Source organism: Wickerhamomyces anomalus (genome assembly GCF_001661255.1).
Source record: "Wickerhamomyces anomalus NRRL Y-366-8 unplaced genomic scaffold WICANscaffold_1, whole genome shotgun sequence".
Classification (NCBI taxonomy): Eukaryota; Fungi; Ascomycota; class Saccharomycetes; order Phaffomycetales; family Wickerhamomycetaceae; genus Hansenula; species Hansenula anomala.
The window spans coordinates 2,844,632-2,865,766 of record NW_017567110.1 but is presented as its reverse complement, the minus strand read 5'-3'; the positions used below and the strand labels follow the sequence as shown (position 1 = coordinate 2,865,766).

General features: G+C 34.2%; 10 protein-coding genes across 10 annotated transcripts; 4 read left to right on the top strand and 6 right to left on the bottom strand.

Moving 5' to 3' along the window:
- Positions 1-648: 648 nt before the first annotated feature.
- Positions 649-3,197, bottom strand: DBP2 (DEAD-box ATP-dependent RNA helicase DBP2; the record flags this gene model as incomplete). Its single annotated transcript, XM_019181085.1, has 3 exons — positions 649-989; positions 1,823-3,004; positions 3,044-3,197. 3 exons carry the CDS (start codon positions 3,195-3,197, stop codon positions 649-651), a joined length of 1,677 nt encoding a protein of 558 aa, XP_019042028.1.
- Positions 3,198-3,467: 270 nt separating this feature from the next.
- Positions 3,468-4,582, bottom strand: RPC19 (DNA-directed RNA polymerase core subunit RPC19). The gene is given in 3 exon segments (XM_019186170.1): positions 3,468-3,484; positions 3,499-4,034; positions 4,097-4,582. The coding sequence occupies 2 exon segments, from the start codon at positions 4,102-4,104 to the stop codon at positions 3,833-3,835; spliced, it is 210 nt and encodes a 69-aa protein (XP_019042027.1). The 5' UTR covers positions 4,105-4,582; the 3' UTR covers positions 3,468-3,484; positions 3,499-3,832.
- Positions 4,583-6,142: 1,560 nt separating this feature from the next.
- Positions 6,143-7,642, top strand: AZF1 (Azf1p; the record flags this gene model as incomplete). The annotated part of the gene is made up of 2 exons (XM_019181333.1): positions 6,143-6,318; positions 6,553-7,642. The coding sequence occupies 2 exons, from the start codon at positions 6,143-6,145 to the stop codon at positions 7,640-7,642; spliced, it is 1,266 nt and encodes a 421-aa protein (XP_019042026.1).
- An 809-nt stretch (positions 7,643-8,451) lies between these two features.
- Positions 8,452-9,573, bottom strand: WICANDRAFT_76979 (MARVEL domain-containing protein; the record flags this gene model as incomplete). Its single annotated transcript, XM_019184482.1, has 1 exon — positions 8,452-9,573. One exon carries the CDS (start codon positions 9,571-9,573, stop codon positions 8,452-8,454), a length of 1,122 nt encoding a protein of 373 aa, XP_019042025.1.
- A 798-nt stretch (positions 9,574-10,371) lies between these two features.
- Positions 10,372-13,011, bottom strand: ASG1 (Asg1p; the record flags this gene model as incomplete). The annotated part of the gene is made up of 2 exons (XM_019181221.1): positions 10,372-10,646; positions 10,716-13,011. Coding segments are annotated over 2 exons (2,571 nt in total), but the record flags the coding sequence as incomplete, so codon positions are not given.
- Positions 13,012-14,899: 1,888 nt separating this feature from the next.
- WICANDRAFT_18369 (uncharacterized protein) lies at positions 14,900-16,006 on the top strand (the record flags this gene model as incomplete). Its single annotated transcript, XM_019180782.1, has 1 exon — positions 14,900-16,006. A coding segment is annotated over one exon (1,107 nt), but the record flags the coding sequence as incomplete, so codon positions are not given.
- Positions 16,007-17,550: 1,544 nt separating this feature from the next.
- Positions 17,551-17,997, bottom strand: WICANDRAFT_60861 (uncharacterized protein; the record flags this gene model as incomplete). The annotated part of the gene is made up of 1 exon (XM_019183070.1): positions 17,551-17,997. One exon carries the CDS (start codon positions 17,995-17,997, stop codon positions 17,551-17,553), a length of 447 nt encoding a protein of 148 aa, XP_019042022.1.
- A 264-nt stretch (positions 17,998-18,261) lies between these two features.
- Positions 18,262-18,895, top strand: WICANDRAFT_76975 (uncharacterized protein; the record flags this gene model as incomplete). Its single annotated transcript, XM_019184481.1, has 3 exons — positions 18,262-18,306; positions 18,356-18,637; positions 18,764-18,895. The coding sequence occupies 3 exons, from the start codon at positions 18,262-18,264 to the stop codon at positions 18,893-18,895; spliced, it is 459 nt and encodes a 152-aa protein (XP_019042021.1).
- A 216-nt stretch (positions 18,896-19,111) lies between these two features.
- On the top strand, positions 19,112-19,714 carry WICANDRAFT_26195 (60S ribosomal protein uL13; the record flags this gene model as incomplete). The annotated part of the gene is made up of 1 exon (XM_019181236.1): positions 19,112-19,714. The coding sequence occupies one exon, from the start codon at positions 19,112-19,114 to the stop codon at positions 19,712-19,714; it is 603 nt and encodes a 200-aa protein (XP_019042020.1).
- Positions 19,715-19,932: 218 nt separating this feature from the next.
- Positions 19,933-20,796, bottom strand: FLX1 (flavin adenine dinucleotide transporter FLX1; the record flags this gene model as incomplete). The annotated part of the gene is made up of 1 exon (XM_019184480.1): positions 19,933-20,796. The coding sequence occupies one exon, from the start codon at positions 20,794-20,796 to the stop codon at positions 19,933-19,935; it is 864 nt and encodes a 287-aa protein (XP_019042019.1).
- Positions 20,797-21,135: the final 339 nt, after the last annotated feature.

Below are 21,135 nucleotides of genomic sequence, written 5' to 3'. Positions count from 1 at the left end.
ATGTACAAAACTTTGGTATCAATTTTTCAAATGCTTTGAATAAATTCACTAATGGATTTGGTGGTTCATTAAATCAAGAGGCTAATAATGGGATAAGTCCAACTGATAGTAGATCAGGTACACTATCTGTTGTTGCATCATTTAAAAGGGAACCAGTTGTGCAAAAATCTTTTAATGAACCTGATCCTGTTGAATTTGCTGATGATTGGGGTGCTGAAGATGATATTGAAATTGAAGAAGATAGTTGGGGTGGCTTTGATGAACCAAAAGTACAAGAACCTATAAAACCAAAAGTTGTCAAACCTGTTGTCAAACAAATGCATACATCAACCTCAAGAACTAAAACTACAACTACTACAACGCCTGCGCCTGTAAAGAAAGGATTACAATTGAAACCAAAAAGTAAAAGTAAATTGAAGTTGGAATTAGATGATGGTGATGATAATGATGGTTGGGGTGACGGTTGGTGAATCAAAATATCTACAATATATGAAATATGTAATAACTAAATCGAAGCATTTATATTCTATAGATAAAAACTTAGTGTACTTGAATGGAAAAGAAAACGATGTAAAAGCAATCCTCTGAACTTAAAAACAAACTGAAACAACCCGAAAATTAATAGAGGTTTTGAAGTAGTTTCACAACTTAGTAACGGTTGAAACCACCACGGCCACCACCACGACCTCCGAAACCACCTCTACCTCTACCACGACCACCACGGCCACCTCTACCACCGAAGCCACCACCACCGTAACGACTGTGTGGACCTGAACCTCTGTCATAAACAGCTAAACCATCTGGAATAGTTTGGTTAGCTTCTCTTAAAATTTTGATCAAAGAGGTACCTAATTTTGAGTTACCATCAGTGAAGAATGAAACTGAAGTACCTTTAGAACCAGCTCTACCTGTTCTACCAATACGATGAACATAATCTTCAATGTTACCTGGCATATCAAAGTTGATAACATAGTTGATACCTTTAACATCTAGAAAACAATTGTTAGTAATTCTGATTATTCCGTGTGAAATTCTTTCTTTTAATGTTTATTCACATCATAGAAAAGACCTTTGATTTAAAATTGATTCTTATAAAGAACACTAATGCACTCAAATATTCAAACAAAAAAGAAACGAAATCATGATAAAAAGAGACTACTGATCATAATTCCAAACAGAAGTGTACGTTTATTAAAACCTATGTAGATGAATATTTGAGAGCACAGATAATTTCCAAGAAAAGAGTGAACAAAACGTTCATCTTTCTTATTGAACGGATATTGACTAAAACTTCAAGCTATAACACAAGGCTCATTCCCAAATTTTTCAGGGCCTTAGTATTTATATAACTTTCACATAATCATCATCAATATCAGTTCTTTGAAAAATCTTCTTTTTTATATGCTCAGAGGCTGAATTCATCTAATAAGTCTTATTAAACTTCTGTCCTTTAAAAAGGAATCAATCAGTTTGGCTCTTTTTTTTGTCATTATTCAAAAGAATAACGATGAAGTCACTATTAAAGTGAATGGTTTTGGAATGAAATAATCACCTTTCATTTTAGCATTATAGAGTAATCACACTCATTCGACTGCCAAATGTCAAGTCATCACTTCAAATAGAATTGAATTGTCAACAAAAATCTTAATATTGTGGTATCAAAAATAAGGGTATCATTATCAAAACTCTTCAAGGGTCAAAAACCATGATTTCTTTTGAGTGCAAATCAAAGATCTAAAATATTAGTTAATAGTATCATATGCTTAGGAAGTCCCTAAAACAAAACAAAAAGAAAAAAATTGAGTGAAAAAAAAATACATACCAATACCACGAGCAGCAACATCAGTAGCAACCATAATTGGTGATCTACCTGATCTGAATTCACCTAAAACCCAATCACGTTCTTGTTGTTGTTTATCACCGTGAATGGCAAGTGCTGGCCAACCGTCATCTCTCAAGTATTTAGTGATTTCATCACAAGTTCTCTTAGTTGAAGCGAAAACTAAGACTTTTGAAGATTGATCAGACATAGCTTGTTCTAAATGTTTTAGTAAACGATCTCTCTTTTCATATTCTGAAACAACTTCAACAACTTGGGTAATAGTATGGGAAGCAGCTAATTCTAATGAACCAACAGTAACTTGAATATAATCATGTAAATAGTCACGAGCCAAAGCTTGGACTTCTTTTGGCCAAGTAGCAGACCACATAAGAGTTTGACGATCTGGTCTAATTTGATCAATAATTTTTCTGATTTGAGGTTCAAAACCCATATCCAACATTCTATCAGCTTCATCTAAAACCAAGTAAGTAACTCTTCTCAAGTTAGTTTTACCTGATTCCAACATATCAATTAATCTACCTGGAGTAGCAATACAGATTTCACTACCTCTAGCTAAATCTCTAATTTGTTGACCTCTTGGAACACCACCGTAAACACAAGTGTTTCTAATTCTTGAAGAATGACCAAATTTAGAACATTCAGCTTGAATTTGAACAGCCAATTCTCTGGTTGGAGCCAAAACTAAAACAATTGGACCATCACCTGGAGATAAAGGTGGTTGAGCATTAATATGCAAAATACCTGGTAAACAGTATGATAAAGTTTTACCAGAACCAGTAGCGGCAATACCAATCATATCACGACCACTTAAAGCCATTGGCCAACCTTGACATTGGATACCAGTTGGTTTAGCGAAACCTTGAGCTTTAACTTCATCCAAAACATATGGTGGGAAACCGGCTTCATCAAAACTTTCAATTGGTTTTGGAATGTTTGAACCATTACAAGTCATATCATGTTCTTTTCTGAAAGCAGCAACTTCTTCATCAGAACGGTTTCTAACGGTTTCATGTTCAATATAGAAATTTTTTTCAAATCTTGGTAATGAATCTAAATCCCAGTTTTGTTTAACCAAGTTATCACCCAAGTTACTCATTCTATCACCACCGCCAAATCCACGGTCACCACCAAAGCCACGATCACCGCCAAAGCCACGATCACCTCTATCACCACCAAAACCACCGCGAGATCCACCACGACCTCCACGGCCACCTCCAAAACCACCACCACGACCACCACCGTAGCCGCCATCTCTGTAACCAAAGTTTCTATCAGAACCTCTGTCACCGCCTCTGTTACCAAAGTTACCGGCGTTGTAACCACCTGAACGATCAAATCCACCTCCGTAGGACATTATTATAATTCTTCTTTAATTGATTTCAATTGGAAGATTTCTCCTTATTGAAATTGTTTAGGGGAATGAATAGGAAAAGTGGAAATGAGATTTTTTTTATAGCTGATAAAAAAAATTTTTTTGTGCAGGAAAAACAAAAAAAAAAAAAACGTTTCTGATTTCGATTCGGGACACAAACGAATAACCTCTGAATTTGAAATAGGCTAAATTATGAGGTTATAAAGGATGGAATACTGCTTTTATTCCTTTTTATTGTATGTTTAGATTGTGGTTTATTAAGAAAAATGTTTTTGTCGATGACGTTGGCTTCCTGAGTTTTCTGTTCTGCTTATTTGAGATGTGCGATAGCTAGATTTGAACATCGATAATAAGATAAAAGAAACTTCAAAGCGTGTATTACCAGAGATAATCGAAGATTAAATATTACAAGACGACAATTCAAAGAAGAATAGTTAAAACGTCTAAACTTTCATTTCATGTCTTTTAGGATAGTACTTTGAAAGTCTTTTTCAATGGTTCATGCAGTATAGTACACCTTCATTCAAAGATCCCTGTTACAGATTTAATAAATTATCTAAAACCTAGTGTATATTTTTAACTTCCTATATGCAATAATTGAATCTCCTTCCATTCAATTATGGTTCTTCAGTTGGATAATCAGCTTTATTGATCTTTTCTGTGAATTTATCTTCAATATGGGTACATAATTCACTTAAATTATCTAAACCTTGATGCAAAGCCTCCACTGCGGTGATTTTACCATAAGTTTGAATACGGATATTTAATTTTGTTTCTGAAGGATGAGGAATTGAATAACCACAGAATTCAACTTCAGGACTAAAAAGCACAAATGTTAGAACTTTTGTATGATAAGCACGAACAAACCAGGATTTACTTACTTTTTCATTATTATATATCTCAAGGCATTCCCGAGAGTATGATCTTCATCTATTATTTGGAAAGAGGCAGCAGTACCATCTTCAGTAGCACCTGGCAGCTAATTATGAATGGTTAATAATCAATAAACACTTCGTAACAAAGAAATCCAAACCGAACATACTATCTTGATTTTTTCAGTATCTAAATCTTCAACTTCTTCGTCTTGCATAGAGACATCAACATCTTGTACTGGTTCTTCTGTGGACATGATTGTGGTTTTGGTGTGTGTGATAAAAGACAATGTATAGATCAAAAAGTTGTATTCACTATAGTTAAACCTCATCGCTTTTAAATTGAAATTTTTTTTGACCTTCAAGATTATGTCATCATTATCAGATTTTTGTCAGCTGACATTACACGTGACTGGCTAATCCATTACCCTCCTGTTTCATCTGACAATTCACGTGACTGCTCTGTTACGTAATTCTCACCGATCAAAATTGCTGGAGCACTGTTGCCCCGTTGCCAAAACCACCAGCTTCAAACTTGAATTTGAGAAATGGCACATCATCAATCACCACCATCGAACTTGAACTTGAAGAAGAGCATCCAAGGAGAAAGGCCATTGCTGCTATCAACTATCTGCTATTAACCACTCCCACTCACAAACAATCGCATGGACTAAAGAGCTTTGTTTTTGGCAAGCAATTAGTATCACAAATCACAAATACCAGTGCGAAAGATCTTATAATAGCGAAAACAACGGAAGCTTAAATCCCAACCAAAAGGAAAGGAAGAAACATCAACAAACACAACTCAGATCACTCAGATCACCTCAAAGCTAAAGTGACACATTCCTACACAATCAAACACAACTAGGCGCTTAGAGATTACCCCTTTAGGCTCGAACCCTTTCAACGGTAGCTTCTGGTCAACAACCCTTAATTTTGCTATCTTGAACGAAAGGGAAAAAAAACACATTTTCACAACATTAGAGAGAGATGGATGCCTTGACTTTCAACAGCAACAATACAGGTGATACGTCGAATGATCACAGATATAACTCAAGAGCTGACGAGATAAACAATACTGCTGCTAAACAAAACAATATCCAACAATCTTCTGGTGCTTCAAGCAAGTTTAACACAGCTGGTAATTCCGAAGCAAGTCCCAGAAACTTTGATGCTAGTTATTATCCAGACAATAACGATAATACCACTACAAACCCAACCACTGCTGCTAATCAATATAACTCAGCAATGAACCAAGGTAACAGCAATAACAGATCAAATAGTGGGAAAGATGAAACTGCCCCAAGAAGCGGAAGAGCTGATTCTTTGTCATTTTATACAAACTTTGGTAATGGTTCAAGATTTTCAACTGATTCAAATTCAAGCATAAGTAATTTTTTAAACTTACCAACTCCTGCTGATCAAGGTCTCAATTATGATTCAAATGGCCGTGGTTATTCTATTTTGAATAATATGTTTATGCCTCCAGGACAACAAGGTCAACAGCAACAACAAGCAAATGGGGCTGGTAATGGCCAAAGTCAATCACAACAAGGTGGTCAGAACTTCATTCCTTCTAATGATTATTATGGCTCTTTTAGAAGACCTTCTGAACAGTTGGAACCTTTCAACCCATCTGTTAAGCTAAAAGCTCCAAATTTTTCAACCAAGTCTGGAGGCAATAACAATAATAATAACAATAGTGGCAATAATAGAAACTCTGCAGGGTACATACCTGGAGCTTCTTTTAGTGAAGGTGTTTCTGATTTTGATTTTTTCTCAAAAAGAGATTCAATTAGAAATTCAAGAATTCCAAGTTTTCTAAACAACAATACATTTGGTGATGGAAGTGATTTTGATTTCTTTGCTAAAAGAGACTCAATAAGACCAATCAATGATGATGAGTTGGGTTTGAGAGAAAATTCAACAAGTAATGACAATAATGACCAACAACAGCAACAACAAAAATCAAAAAGAGAAACAAGATCTGAACCTGATACAAACCAATTTAAGCAAGAACCTTTGAATACTATACCTGAACGTCCACAATCATCTATGAATAGACCTGAACAACAGCAACAATACAATCAGTATCAACAACAACAGCAACAGTTTCGTCAACCACAACTACCATATAATGATTACCAACAACATCAACAACATCAGCAACAGCAACAGCCTCAACAATATCAACAGTATCAACAATACCAACAAACCCCACAACAATTTCAGTATAATCAACCACCTCAAGCTATTCAGCCACGTCCTCAAGCTGAATTAAAGCAACCTACAACAACAGCAGCACCAAAAAAGTCACCTCTACAGAAACCAAAGCAAAAGGGAAAAAAACGTACTGCAAGTCAGGATTCTAATGGCAACAAAAGAAGAAACGCAATTCAACCAAAGAACCCACAAGCAAAAGCTAATGCACCTACAAATGCTACTGCTGCAACAACATCATTAAGCCCTCAGTATAACATTTCACCTTCAACTCAACATTCACATATTTCACCAACATCTTCACAATATTCCAATACTTCTGAAGGTCAAAGGCTAAAATCTGCTCAAGACACTGTAACAACAGATGATGGACGTCCCTTATTGGGTGCTACGAAAGTTGATCAATTGATGCTTGTTATTCAAGCCCGTAAAAAAGGTGTTCATAATCCAATAGCACAAGCTGATGATGGTTCTATTTTGGATAATGGTGATGGTGTATTGCCTCAAGAAACGGAATTAGTTGGTGGGATTGATAAACCAAAGACAAAAGGTACTAAACATCATGAATGTCAGTATTGTCACAAGACTTTTACTCAATCAACTCATTTGGAAGTTCATGTTCGTTCTCATATTGGTTATAAACCATTTGAATGTAATTATTGTGGGAAAAGATTCACTCAAGGTGGTAATTTAAGAACTCATTTGAGATTGCATACTGGTGAGAAACCATACATTTGTGAAACTTGTGGTAGAAGTTTTTCAAGAAAGGGGAATTTAGCTGCTCATAAACTGACCCATGAAAATTTGAAACCATATGAATGTAAATTAGATGGTTGTAATAAAGCATTCACACAATTGGGGAATTTAAAAGCTCATCAAAATAGATTTCATTTAGAGACATTGAACAATTTAACTAGGAGATTAGCTGAGATTGATCCAGAAGATGCACAAACTACAATGAATCCAGATGAAAGAGATTTATTGAATTATTTTGCTGGATTATACAAAAATTCAAATAGAGGTATAAAAGGTCGTGGGAAAAGAACATCACCAGTGTTGAAGACACCACAAATTGCAAACCAAGCTGCTCCAGTTAATAATCAACCACAACCACAACAGCAGCAGCAACAGCAACAGCGTCCTCAACAACAACAGGCTAAACAAGAACAGCAACAGCAGTACAACCCACAATACCAACAATATCAATATCCTCAAGATCAATCATTCAATCAACAGTTGGCCTTTAATCAACAAAATGGTGCAAATTTTGCTCCTCCTATGAATCCTGGCGCAAAAGCTGGTAATATTTCATTCAAAAATGTGAATTATAATTGATCATCATAATGACTTTCCTTTTTCTTTTGTTCATATGACTTTGTCGCTTTAATGTTGTTTTCCATTCATCATTCGTCATGTTTTGTGGGTTATTCTTTTTTTTATCTTTGTCGGTTATCAAATTCATTAATGTGTTTTTTTACTCTTTTTTTATTACTATTATCAAGTGTCATGTGTTTTTCTTTGTTATCTTGTTCTTTTTTTTATATAAGTTATTTTTAATGATTGTGTTTCAAGTTTGTATTGTATAAGATTAAATATTTTATGAGTCATTGGATGTAAAGAGCTTAAATACAGTAGAAAGGTTGAAACAGAATTCCCATCAGTTCTATTGAGAGAATATCAATGAGTTCTGAACATACGGGTCGTACACAAAAATTGATATTGGTTTTCTACTCTGAATGTTGTAATTTATAATCTAGAATTATATTTGGCCAATATAAGCTCCTGGATACGCTTGATTCTCAAAATGTAATTCACAACGATTCAATCTTGTTCGGAACATCTTGAAAACACACATACAAATTCGCGAATTTTCGAATTTTTAACTAGTAAAATTGGAAAGATATCCTCTTCAAGTTACATGTATTTGAGGGAGAAGTTTGAATAGTTGATTCAATATGAAAGCTGTTATAGTGCACATGTTGACAGTTTTAAGAGGATTCAACAAATTTCAAGAATTCACTACGTTTGAACATCAAAAAATTCAAGTTGAATTAAAAAAATGTACATTGATAAAATTGTAAATTATTAAAATTAATAAATATATTATATTATTCAAACATCAATAAAATTCAATAAAAACCAGATTAATATGTTCTTTGATGTGAAGTTTCTGGATATTGAACGTTTGATCCAGCTTTACCACCAGAACCAATGTTTTGTTGCTGATTGTAATAGCCGTCTCCAGTATTTCCGGTGTTTCCAGTATTTCCGTAGTTATAACCTTCATTACCTGTTGAAGTATTATAATTTCCAGAGTTATAACCACCAGCACCAGTACCTTGATTTGTTGCATTATTCTCATTGGTATAAGTGTGTGTATCACCATAACCACCAGATTCAACATCACCTGAACCACTGTATTTATGAGTTCCTGTTGTATTTCCACCAGCATATGCGGTATCTGGATCATAGTGTCTACTAAAAGCATAAGCTGGTTTATTCAATCTAATTCCAGAGTTTGGATTGAAATATTCACCAGCTGGTCTTTTATGAGCCATTAATCTCTTGAAAACATTAAAGAACAAAAGTGCTGTACCAAGGGCAAATAACAAGAAGCTAAAAGCAGCAAATGCAATGGCAGCTTTAGATGAACGACATCCAGTAACATGGGATGAGCCACCATATCTTGGATAAGTAATGTAATTGTAGCCAGAGCCAGAGCCAGAGCTTCCATACCCAGAGCCAGAACTTCCATAACCAGAACCAGAACCGTATCCTGAAGATGAACCATATGAGCTTGATTGTCTTCTACATGAAAACCCACTATAACGAGAAGCGATTGCAATAAAAGCACACAACCACAAAATAGTTAATAAGGCCTCCATAACCATAACTGGACCAGCCATAACCAAGGATGGCTTGAAAAAGGATAGTAAACCTAAAATGATCAAATACAACAGCGACAAAGCACCAACAAATGAAGTAAATCTCATACGTCTTTCACTATTGAAAAATTTATTCAATGAACGACTAGCCAAAGCAAGAGCAATGATAGAACTAATAGCTTGCAAAGCTCTCAATCCCCAAGTCAACAATGGATTACGGCCAATTTTGGCAAAAATACCACCACCAGTTGATTTTCTTTCACCATTATAACCTGTTCCAGTGGTACCTGATTGTTGTTGAGGGTATTTTTCAGTCTGATATTTATCAGTTGGGCTACTCACAGTAGCTTGATCATGTTCAGTATTGTGATAATTTGACATTTTAGTATTATTTGTCTTTATAACATGGAAAGCATTAAAAATTTCCAAGCTTTATTTTATGTCTCATGATGGAAAGAGTTGGGCTTATATAGGCATGCACTAAAATGGATTTGTATTAGTAAAAGCTAACAGGTTAAATGAACCAAACCACAATAGATGATTGGTTAAAACAACTTTTGAGGTCATCTTTGAGAAAATAGCAACCTTTAATCATTAAGTGCTTGTTTGTTTGCAATTGTTTGTTCTAGATATAAGGTGTCAGTAATACACATCAAAATTAAAGTTATAGATCAACGGGTACCCATGATTTTGAAAGCGGCTTTAACTATTGTGTGCTCTTTCCACATCACAACCATAAAGACGTACATGGTATAGCAGAATTTCAGTATAATTTGTAAGTGAAATTTGGGGAAGAAGATAAGAGAATTATGTTGCTAGGTGGTTTGTGCTAAAATATGTTTACAGGTTGTGTCATGAGCGGATCAATTGTACTGGTTAATGTTACTTGCTTTTTTGGTTTCCAATTATGAAATTAATACACCTCAATGACTTATGAATAAGGTTAATAAATTAGCTTACAGTAAAATCCGTCAAACAAAGATGACAAGAAAGTACAAAGTGGTAAAAATTGCGCTAGCTACACTCAACTTTAAAACAAAATTAAAATTCATTAAAGTAACTCAATTGAAAACGCAACAACAAATTTTATCTATAACTTACACTTAAACTGATCAATAAACAAAAAGAGCTAAACTCCAATTTTAACAACAAGAACTTTAATTCAACACATCTCACCTATCATACAAACTTGAATTCATTTTGACCCAAGTCATTTAAAAAACTGAAATCACCAACACTAACACCATCTCCATCACGAGTTGAAGTTTCATTTAAATTTGGTAAATCTTCCAATTTTGTTGGATTATTAGTTGTATTTAAACCTGAAGGTAAATCACCACCTTTTGCACCAGGTCCATTTGTACCATCTGGTCTTTTCAACATATATGGAGGTAAAAATCTTCCAAAAATTTGCATATCTAATTGATCAATCATACCTGGCATATAACTATCACCTTCACCTTGTGTATTAACTTCTTGATCTGTTGTTGGAGTTGATGTTGAAATTCCATTTGTAGAAATACCATTATTTGTATTACTTGTAGTGGTTACTATTGGTTTCGAATCAACTTGAGATGATGATGATGTAGTTTGTTGGTTTGTCTGAGAATTTGGATTGATGAAATTATCAAAATTTGCCAAATAATCAAAATCATTCAGACTTTCTTCTAATTTGATATCATAAGGTGTAACAGCTGGAACATTTTGATTTGAATAATTGTATACTTGATTATTTTGACCAATACTGTTTGAAGCAGTTAAGTTTTGTGCAACAGGAACTGAATAATTATTCATTTGAATGTTATTTTGTTGTTGTTGCTGTTGTTGTCTTTGCTGTGCTTTTTGCTGTTCTTCTCTTTGACGTTGTTGTTGTCTTTGAGCATGAATGAATGCAGTTTTTCTATTTAATTGTTCAAACAATGAATTCAAAATATTATAAGTTCTTGAGGCAGCCATTGAACTATCTTTTAATATTGTTAGGATTTCTTTACCAGCTTCTGCATCACTTCTAATACCGATATAATCTGGATGGAATTCATCAAATGGAACTTCATGAACATAATAAACTAAACATGCAACTGAAAAAAAAATTGTATAAATTGAAAACCAATAAGAACCTGACAACATATTTTTTTTAATCATATCTTGGGCTAAATTAACAACTGTTCTTGCCACACTTATACAATTTTTGGCCCTTTGTATAGATAATGTATCAACATTTGGTAAACTAGTATATTTTGGAGAAATGTAATGAATAAATGGACGATATAAAACAATTTGAACATGTAAAAACGATAGATGTAATAATCTGTTGGCCTTATAATATTGAAATGGTGGGTCAAAACCCGGGATCAATTCTTTTGGTAAACTAGATAACCAACCTCTTAACTCTAGTTCCATTTCTGAAACTTTTTCATGAGAAATCAATCTAAGGTTTGAATTAATTGGATAAAGATTCTTGACAATCTTATTCAACACTAATATTAGTTTGGTATGACTATTTGCAATTGCAGAAGAACTTAATTTCCCTGGTTCTTGAGGTAAATAACCATCTTGTGTAATATTTTCATCATCTAATTCCATTGGTAAATCTTGATCAATATCTTCAGTTGCAATTGACCTTGGTAATCCCAACATTGTATTGACATAAATATCCATCTTATAAATAGTCCAGAAGATTCTTTTTCTAATCTCTAATTCAATTGGATTGAAAGGATGTGCCAATTTTCTATGTAAACCTTCTTTTAAGGCAGATCTTAATGCAACACCAATATAAGAATAACATGTTGATAATCTTGCAGAACATTGAAGGAATAGAATCAACATAACAATTGTTTGAATAGCATATAGATCTCTAGCATCTGTTATATCAATTAATTTTCTTGCAGCAATGAAATATCTATAACCTTCATCTTCTAAAAAATTATCTTCAATACCATTACCTCCACTTTTTTTACTAAACAAAGCACCAACAGCCATAACTGAATAAGCCAGTGGTAAGAATCTATTTTGTTTATTTGTATAATTTTCAGGATCTGTTTCATACAATTCATCAAGATCAGCAATAAATGCAGGTCTATGATAAAATCTGAATAGGACACAAGGTGAAGCCCAAGTCTTTGTAACTAATTCTAATGCAATGTTTTTTGGAGGTAAGATAATTTTAATTTCACGACCATCTCTTGATTCTATTGAACCATCTATATTTGCATGAGGGAACGTTAGTTTTCTCTTTTTGGACTTATTGTTGATGTTATTATTATTATTGTTATTGATGGAATATGAAGTTGTAGCTGTTGGAGTTGAGATATTTGAAGGTGGAGTTTCAGCTGATTGGTTGATAGAGGCTGAATTAGATAATGCAGAAGGAGCAGGAGGTGGGATATCTCTTGATTTGTACTCTTTTGCTAAGCTGTCTAGTTTGATGGAACCATCACTTTGTCTAAATTTTGAAAAAATTTCCTCAAAAACTTCATAATTGAAACCAGCATCAAATACATCAATATCTGGTAATAACAGGTGTAAAACTTGCTCAGCACCTTTTAATTTTGTTTCAACTAAATGTATATCAGCACCGTTTTTCCTTCTATTTGAAGGTTGATCATAAGTACAATCATATGAATACACAGTACAATGAATACAGGGCTGTTGACCATCACATTTGACCTTCTTTTTCCGACATTCATCACAAGCTCTAGTGACTCTTTTCCTTTTCTGTACCTGAGCGGCAGACGACGATGAATTACCAGCGCCGTCATTATTGTTATTTATATCAGGAATGAACACAGCGGGAGAACCTTTATTCTGAGGCATGATTAAGCAGCAACAAGTGAGTTATATGACTTTGGGGTTAGAGATGGGGATTGAACTCTTGAGTTTTTGTTTTCTGGTTATATTGTGATCATTAATTCACTGGAAGGGTCTAGCTAGCTTGCTGTTTTTGAAGAAAGCTCGTAAGGATTCAAAGAAGGCCATCTGTTGCAATAATTATTGAAATCGAATCTATCATCACCTTCACCAAAACTCTATTTTGCGCATTTGGGTTTGTCACTTTTGGCGCTACGAAAAAGAAGAAAAGAATTTTCAAATGCCTGCAGATGATTTACCTGTTTGGGCTGAATTGGCGTAAAATCTATAATTTTATGAAGATGGATTTAGGTGCTCGTTGAACAGAGGGAAAATGATGAAGAAGAAAAAAGACACCCATTTAATCAAAGATGGTACGTTATTGATCAATTTGACAGTTGCTTGATTTGTTGCATGTGTCTTTATTCATATCTTGTCTGGTTCATTATCGATTCTATTGTCCATAATGCAAGGGTTTTTCTGGATCAATCTCAACGAATTGTTCCAGAACAGTACATTGATATGAGGTACTAAAGAGACGATGAGCTTGGTCCTAGATAGCCACATACATTTCAGTGTAGGTATGTCAACGGTCAACAGGATTGTAGGTGGGATCTAAACTTTCTGTTCCAATTGAATCTGTTTTAAATCTCTTCTCTAGAGGTATGTTCATGACACCGACATCGCAGAGTTACCGGATTAGGAATGTGTCTGCCATTGACGTTTTTCCCTTTGCAGCTGTTAAAGGCGCCATTTTCTTTGCGAAATTAATCGTACAAAGGAAACAATACCTGACACAATAGAATCATCATAGGAATTAGTGCAAAGGAAAAGAACAGTCATTTGATATTTAATCTGATTCAATTAATTGAGTTTGACTGGGTTTCTGGCGAGTCTTTTACGCAAAAAACGTTAGAATTGAGTTTAATATTAACGACGATGTTTTGCACGCTGTTAACTAGCCGCGCTAATTTGAGTTATAAAGGCACTAATTAATTTAGCCATCTGGTACCTCGATATCAATTGGTAGTGATTAATTGGTTATTCTGATTATGCTTCTATCGAACCCTTTGGTGGTCTGTTGATGGCTCTGCTCTTGATGCTCTATTGTAATGCTCACACGAGATGGCACCTAGTGTTGGTGTTTTTAGGCAGCCATCAACCTATGAAAATTGTATTCCGACCGTAGTCACCTGACTAGTCACATGACATAATACACCCTCGTAACAATTAACTCCCAAAGGGGACTATTTCCGGATTCGGCCATTTCAAATCAAAACATCATCGACCTTTTTTTTTGTTTGTTTGGGCTCCTTGTTTTTGTTTACATTTCACTGAGTAAATAAACCATCATCAACACTGGAAAGCCCACAACAAACGACAAAAGGCTGCCAAAGGAACTGGAGCAAGACACCCAAAAGCCAATAGTCCCCAGCCCAATACACCAGCCATCAAGCCACCATCTCTGACATTTACAAACTGAAGAGCTCTTTCAAGTTTCCATAATTTTCACTGGTTGTTGTGGTTTTTTTTTTCATCAAATTTTACAATTTATTCTCTTCGGAAGGGAAACCATCAACAAAAAACACAATTTAAACCTTGGATTCCATCATCTTCATCCCGTCCAACATCATAACCCCCAAAGACAATGTCAGACATTAGCAGAAAGAGATCGGTTGATGAGATTGTTGACAATGTATGTGTTTTTAGTATGATGTTTTTGTTTGCTTTTGCCATTGTTTTTTCAACCTTCCTTTTTTTTTGCCTACTTTTTTTCACTATGGAAACAAACGACAAAACGTCTACACAATTGAATGAATTGTGTTTACTAACTTATTATTACTAGGTTTCTTTATATGATGATCAAAATGAACTTATTAATGCTGTGATATCCGTTTTAGCTATACCTGAAAATAAAACTGTTGTTGCAGAAAAATATGCTAATGATAAGAATCAAGCCACTGAAGTTCAAGCTTATGCGAAGATTGCAGGTAATAATTGGACTTTTTATGTCAAATCATTATCTATTTCAATAGGAAGAAACACTGAACCTGCTCCAAATCAACCTCCAATTCCAAAAGAATCAACAATAGATATAGATTTAGGTCCTGCAAAAGTTGTTAGTCGTCAACATGCTTCAATAAATTATAATTTAAACTCAAGAATGTGGGAATTATTCGTTAGTGGTCGTAATGGTGCCAAAATTGATGGTTCAAGAATTCCATGTGGTCCTGATTCAACTCCTTCTCCATTATATTCAGGTGCTGTAGTAGATATTGGTGGTACTCAAATGATGTTTATTTTACCAGATGCTCAACCAAAAATTTCAAGAACAATATTAGATTCTGTTAATTCAAAACTACCAAAACCTAAAAATAAAAGATTAAGTAGTATTGGGTTTAATTCAAACAATTCAAATTCAACAAATAATGGTACCACTGCAACTTTTACCACTTCAATGTCATCAAATTCAAATAGTAATCTAAAAGGTTTCCAAATGTATAATAATATTGATTCAGAATCTGACAATTTAAATAATAATGGTGGAATGGGTTCAAAACAAGATAATGATTTATCAAAAGATGAATCAAGAGATATCAAACCTCCATATTCTTATGCAACAATGATTACTCAAGCAATATTGTCAAATACTGAAGGTGTTTTATCATTATCTGAAATTTATGATTGGATTTCATCTCATTATGCTTATTATAGGTTTTCAAAATCAGGTTGGCAAAATTCAATTAGACATAATTTATCATTAAATAAAGCTTTTGAAAAAGTTCCAAGAAGAGCAAATGAACCTGGTAAAGGTATGAAATGGCAAATTGCAGATTCTTATAAAGATGAATTTATGAAAAAATTTCAAAATGGTTCTTTATCAAAAGTTAGAAGAGGTTCTTCAGTTTCAAGACAATTACAATTACATTTAGCTATGCATAATGATTTACCTGCAAGTCAAGCTGCTCGTCGTAAAATTCATCAACAATTACCTCCAGATTTATATGGTGGTGCAACAAATGGTACTAATAGACCACCACCACCTCATGATGCCTTATCATTTATGGCTGCTGCTGCAACATCATATCCTCAATTTAGTCAACAATATAACAAACAAATGCAACAAAAAACCCAACAACAAGAACCTAGTGGTTCAACTGGTGCACCACCACTTTATGGTCAAGCAGGTTATTATAATATACCAACACAATTACCACCATTACATCAACCATCATCTCAAACTACACCAACTTTACCACAACAACATTATCAACCTCCACCACCTGCTCCAACTAGTGCTCATATTCCATCATCTTCAGCTCCACAATCTTCACGTTTCCCAACTGCAACAACAACAGCACCAACTAGTTCAAGTGGACTTCAATCAACTTTTAATAGTGGCATACGACCACCAGTGTCTGAATCATTACCACAAGTAACCAACACCAATACTAACACTACCACAACCAATACAGCATCTGCAAATACTACAAGTGGTGATCAAACAAAAGATTCACAACCAAATACTCAATTATCATCACCTTTAAAATCTGAAAAGACACCAGTCAAGAGTTTTTATAATGGAGGTGGTTATTTTAATGAAGATGAAAATTCAGTAAGTCCTGTTAAGAATTTTGTTAGTGCAGTGGAGGCATATACACCTGAACGTGGAGCATCAAAACCAAATTCTCAAATTCAAAATCCAAAACAACAACAACAAAATCAACAACAACAATCTGGGGGAGAAGGTGTGAATAATAATGGTAATGGAGGACATAATGGTGGTAATATTCAAAGCTCACCAGCCTTATGGAATTTCGTTCAATTTAGTACACCATTACAACCAAAAGAACAAACAACACCAACAAAAGGGGGATATCAAAGTCAACAAAGATTACAACCTGGTGAACAACAACAAAACCAAGAACAACAACAAGGAGGAGGAGGTGAAAGTCCATTAGTTATGAGACAAAAAGTTAAAGATTTAGGAGATTTGAGTAATGTTGATTTAGCTAAGGGATTTAAAAAATGAATTAATTATGGGTCAGGAACTCTTATCTTTTTTTTGTTTTTAATTTTGTTGATTCCTTAAGTTGGGGGTTTTCTATTTTATTGTATTAGTTATATATTTTGTTATTGTTTTCTTTGGTTTTAAGTATGGAAAGAAGAAAGATATGATAGTTATGATTAAAGTTTATTGAGATAAAAAAAAGTTTAAATATCATGTTCTCTTTTTGAATAAAGAAGATTTATGTAAATATACATTCATTTAAGGATCTTGAAATTGGAATTTGTAAGATATCAGCCTTATACTATAAAGCTCGAAGAAACATGAAGCAGAGTACCGAATAGATCTCTAATAATAGAGTAGCTTTTCCAATTAAACGAATGTACATTGAATATAAACAAACTAGGCATCAATATTAAATAACAACAAAAGACCCACATTAACCAAATAAATAACATAACCATGACCAAAACAAATAAACCCAACATTAACCTCTATCCATCTCAAACAATAACACAACATCCCCCACCATTCTTCTCTTGGACATTACTATTAGATGCACTGCCATCATTTGTATTCTTATTCTCATTGCTTGTAGTACTCTTCCCTCTTTTCAGAGATAACCCTTTATGTTGTTGTTGCTGCTCATTTTTCACAGCAGGTTTGAAGCTAACATGGATAATATCACTTAAATTTAAATTTAAATCACTAATCAACATATCGTCAGTTAAAGGCTTACCTAAATGGATCATCCTTATTTGATCTATTGAAGTTGGTTTGAACCCCATGTTGGAATCATCAGAATCTAAAGGAGTTATGAAATCTGCTGACCAGTTTTCTATTAAATATTTCTTCAAGATTGATACATTATTTGTTAATGTTAATGGGATTGATAAACGATGGGTATTAAGGAATAATAAAGTGATTGATTGTTCTTGTTGTTCATCCATTTTCGATATTCTATAGTCTGTTCTGTATTCTACGAGTGGGATATTATGATTTGTAAATGAACTATGTGGTTTTTCCCTTTTGATGATCGTGGTTTTGGATTATGGAATTTATGGGAAGAGTGTCTGATGTTGATACGATTTTGTTTATTGTTCCCTTTCTCAATCACACTTTGCGCCAGTGCCCTCAACCATTTGACACCAATTTGATCAAAAGTGTATAAGCGAATCGCGATGATGTAGAATTGGGAGATCAATGAAGAAGTTATGGCTGTTTTTGGAGTGAAGGGTCCCAGGGGAAAAGTGGTGGAGGTGGGTGCTGCGTTGCAATTGTTTTGATGATTATCGACTAACGTTATAGAAACTATTCCAAAAAGTGATTGAATTGGTGAAACAAGATGCTGATACAAACATCATTTGGCTGGAGGATACTGGCACTATACCTTTCCAATCGCTAGCATTGAACTATGATGCCGATGAGCAGATACTATCAAGAATTCAGTACATCCGTGTATTTGATCTAGAAGGATATATCGATAGTTTCAAAGAGATTAAGTGCAAGAGTGTATTGGTTCTCAGTCATTTTGGTGCAATGTGTAAAGATCGAGTGTACCAGGATGAGACCCCACGAGGGAATGCCCTTGTAAATGAGATCATGTTGAAACTACGGCAACTGAGCCATGAGCAAGATGTTACTAGTTATATAGTTGGGTGTGAAGGTTTGATTGAGTATTATCTTGATGATGTTTTGTATACTTAAACTGATTAGGGCATGAATGCATGGACTGTAGATCATGTGACTAGATATAGGGCTGTCACCGACTTTTGTGAAAGTGCTCCTACCAGCCTGGTGTACGGATGTGGTGTCAACCCAATCTTTTTCAAACGACTCTCTGCCTAGAACCCAGCGCTAGGCTCGCGCTAGGCGGAACCTCTGCCTACGCCCTTCCTAACCTCTGCCTAACCCCCTCCGCCTATTTCACCACCAACTTGTGTCACTTACCGAAATTTCTCAACGTCGCACAAGTTTTTCATTCAAAATACTTTTCAAATTTAAACATCAAAATCTATTAAACCTTTATTATCAACAACCCCAAGTATATCAAGTTCAAACAAAATGAGTACTTTCGAACCAGTCGTTGTTATTGATGGTAAAGGTCACCTTTTAGGTCGTCTTGCTTCAACTGTTGCCAAACAATTATTGAATGGTCAAAAAGTTGTTGTTGTCAGATGTGAATCTTTAAACATTTCTGGTGAATTCTTCAGAACTAAATTAAAATACCATGATTATTTGAGAAAAGGTACTCGTTACAACAAAACTCATGGTCCTTTCCATTTCAGAGCTCCATCAAGAATCTTTTACAAAGCTATCCGTGGTATGATTGCTCACAAAACTGCTCGTGGTAAAGCTGCTTTAGAAAGATTAAAAGTTTTCGAAGGTGTCCCACCTCCATATGACAAGAAAAAAAGAGTTGTTGTTCCACAAGCTTTAAGAGTTTTAAGATTGAAACCAGGTAGAAAATACACCACTGTTGGTCAATTATCTGCTGCTGTCGGTTGGAAATATCAAGATGTTGTTTCTAAATTAGAAGACAAACGTAAAGTTAGAGCTGCTGAATATTATGCTAAAAAGAAGGCTTTAACCAAAAAAGTTGAAGCTGCTAAAGCTTCCCAAGCTAACTCTGAAGTTTCACAAAAATTGTCAACTCTTGGTTACTAAATTTGTTAATGTATATCTAGTTTGAATAAAACTTGGTTTTTGAAAAGGTTTTAATCATTAGGAATTTATATGTAATTATGTTTTTTTTGGAAATGATTGTATTGTGTTGATTTATGTTTTCCAGGTTGTGTCATGTTGTCAAGATTTAGATGTTGATACAAAATGATACTAAACTATACTTACTATTATCTCCCTAGACTTATCTACATTCTCTATGCTCACACTATCCTTCTCATTTGTTCATACACACCAAATGTTATACAAGTTGCAGGAAGTACTCTTATTATGTTTGGCACAACACCTTTATAAAACCCACCAATACCTTCTAATCTCCATATACCTTCAACAACTTGTTTAACAGTTTTCCTCTTTGTTATACTTTCATAATCTTGTAATCTACTTTTCAAAACTTGACACGGATAAACCATTAAAGTTGCAGTTATCTTGGAAACACAACTCATTATGATATATTCATAAACTTTTAATTTACCTAACCCGTCATCACCTCTAAATCTATATTTTAAAGTATCATACATTGTAAATTGCAAAGCACCTTGACTAACACCCATTAGACTTGGTGTTAAACCTTTCCAAAACCCCAATATACCTTCCTCTTTAACCACTCTTTTAAACCCATCAATAACTCCAATATAAGCACCTGGAGCTATTTTACTAGTACTCAAAATTCTAGTTTTCAATACCCATATAGGATTAGTTAAAACAGCAGTGAAAGAACCAGCACTAAAGGCACTTATTAAATATTGCCATGATTCTAAATTAGCATCCAGTAGAGTTTCATCATGTAGTAAATCTTTGAAAACTCTATATGAACCGAAATATATAGCCCATGCGGATGATCCACCAATTAAATTCAATGGTAAACCTCTATAAATTTCCTTTGTTGGTGATGCTGAATTCTGGAACCCTTTAAAGATCTTGGAGAGTGCTTCTATATGAGTTTTTGAAGATATGTCTAGTTGTAATCTAATTTTCAATAGATCTAATGGATGAGTTACTGTTGTTGTGATGAAACCTGCTGTTAGGCCCGAGAGCACTTCTCGTTGAGTTTTGGTTATTGGCATGTAATCAAGTGGATATTGATATCACATAAAAGGAGATGATAGTGAGTTGTGGATGAGTGTTAAAGAATGATTATGTATGTGCTTTTTGAAAGCGATGAGTTTTTTGATCCATAGAAAAAAACAGCCATCGAATCGGTCGGAAACGAATGAATGGGATTTTATTATTTCGAGAATTGAAAGTGTTGGAAATTGGTTGAAGAAGATATTAAATATTGGTGATGGAATGTTGATTATTTGTTATTCCATCCAATTTGTTCCATTTTAATCCAGTTATTTCCAACTTAATCCAATTTAATCTATTTCAATATCTTCATTATGTCCCAGAATCTACAACTGATC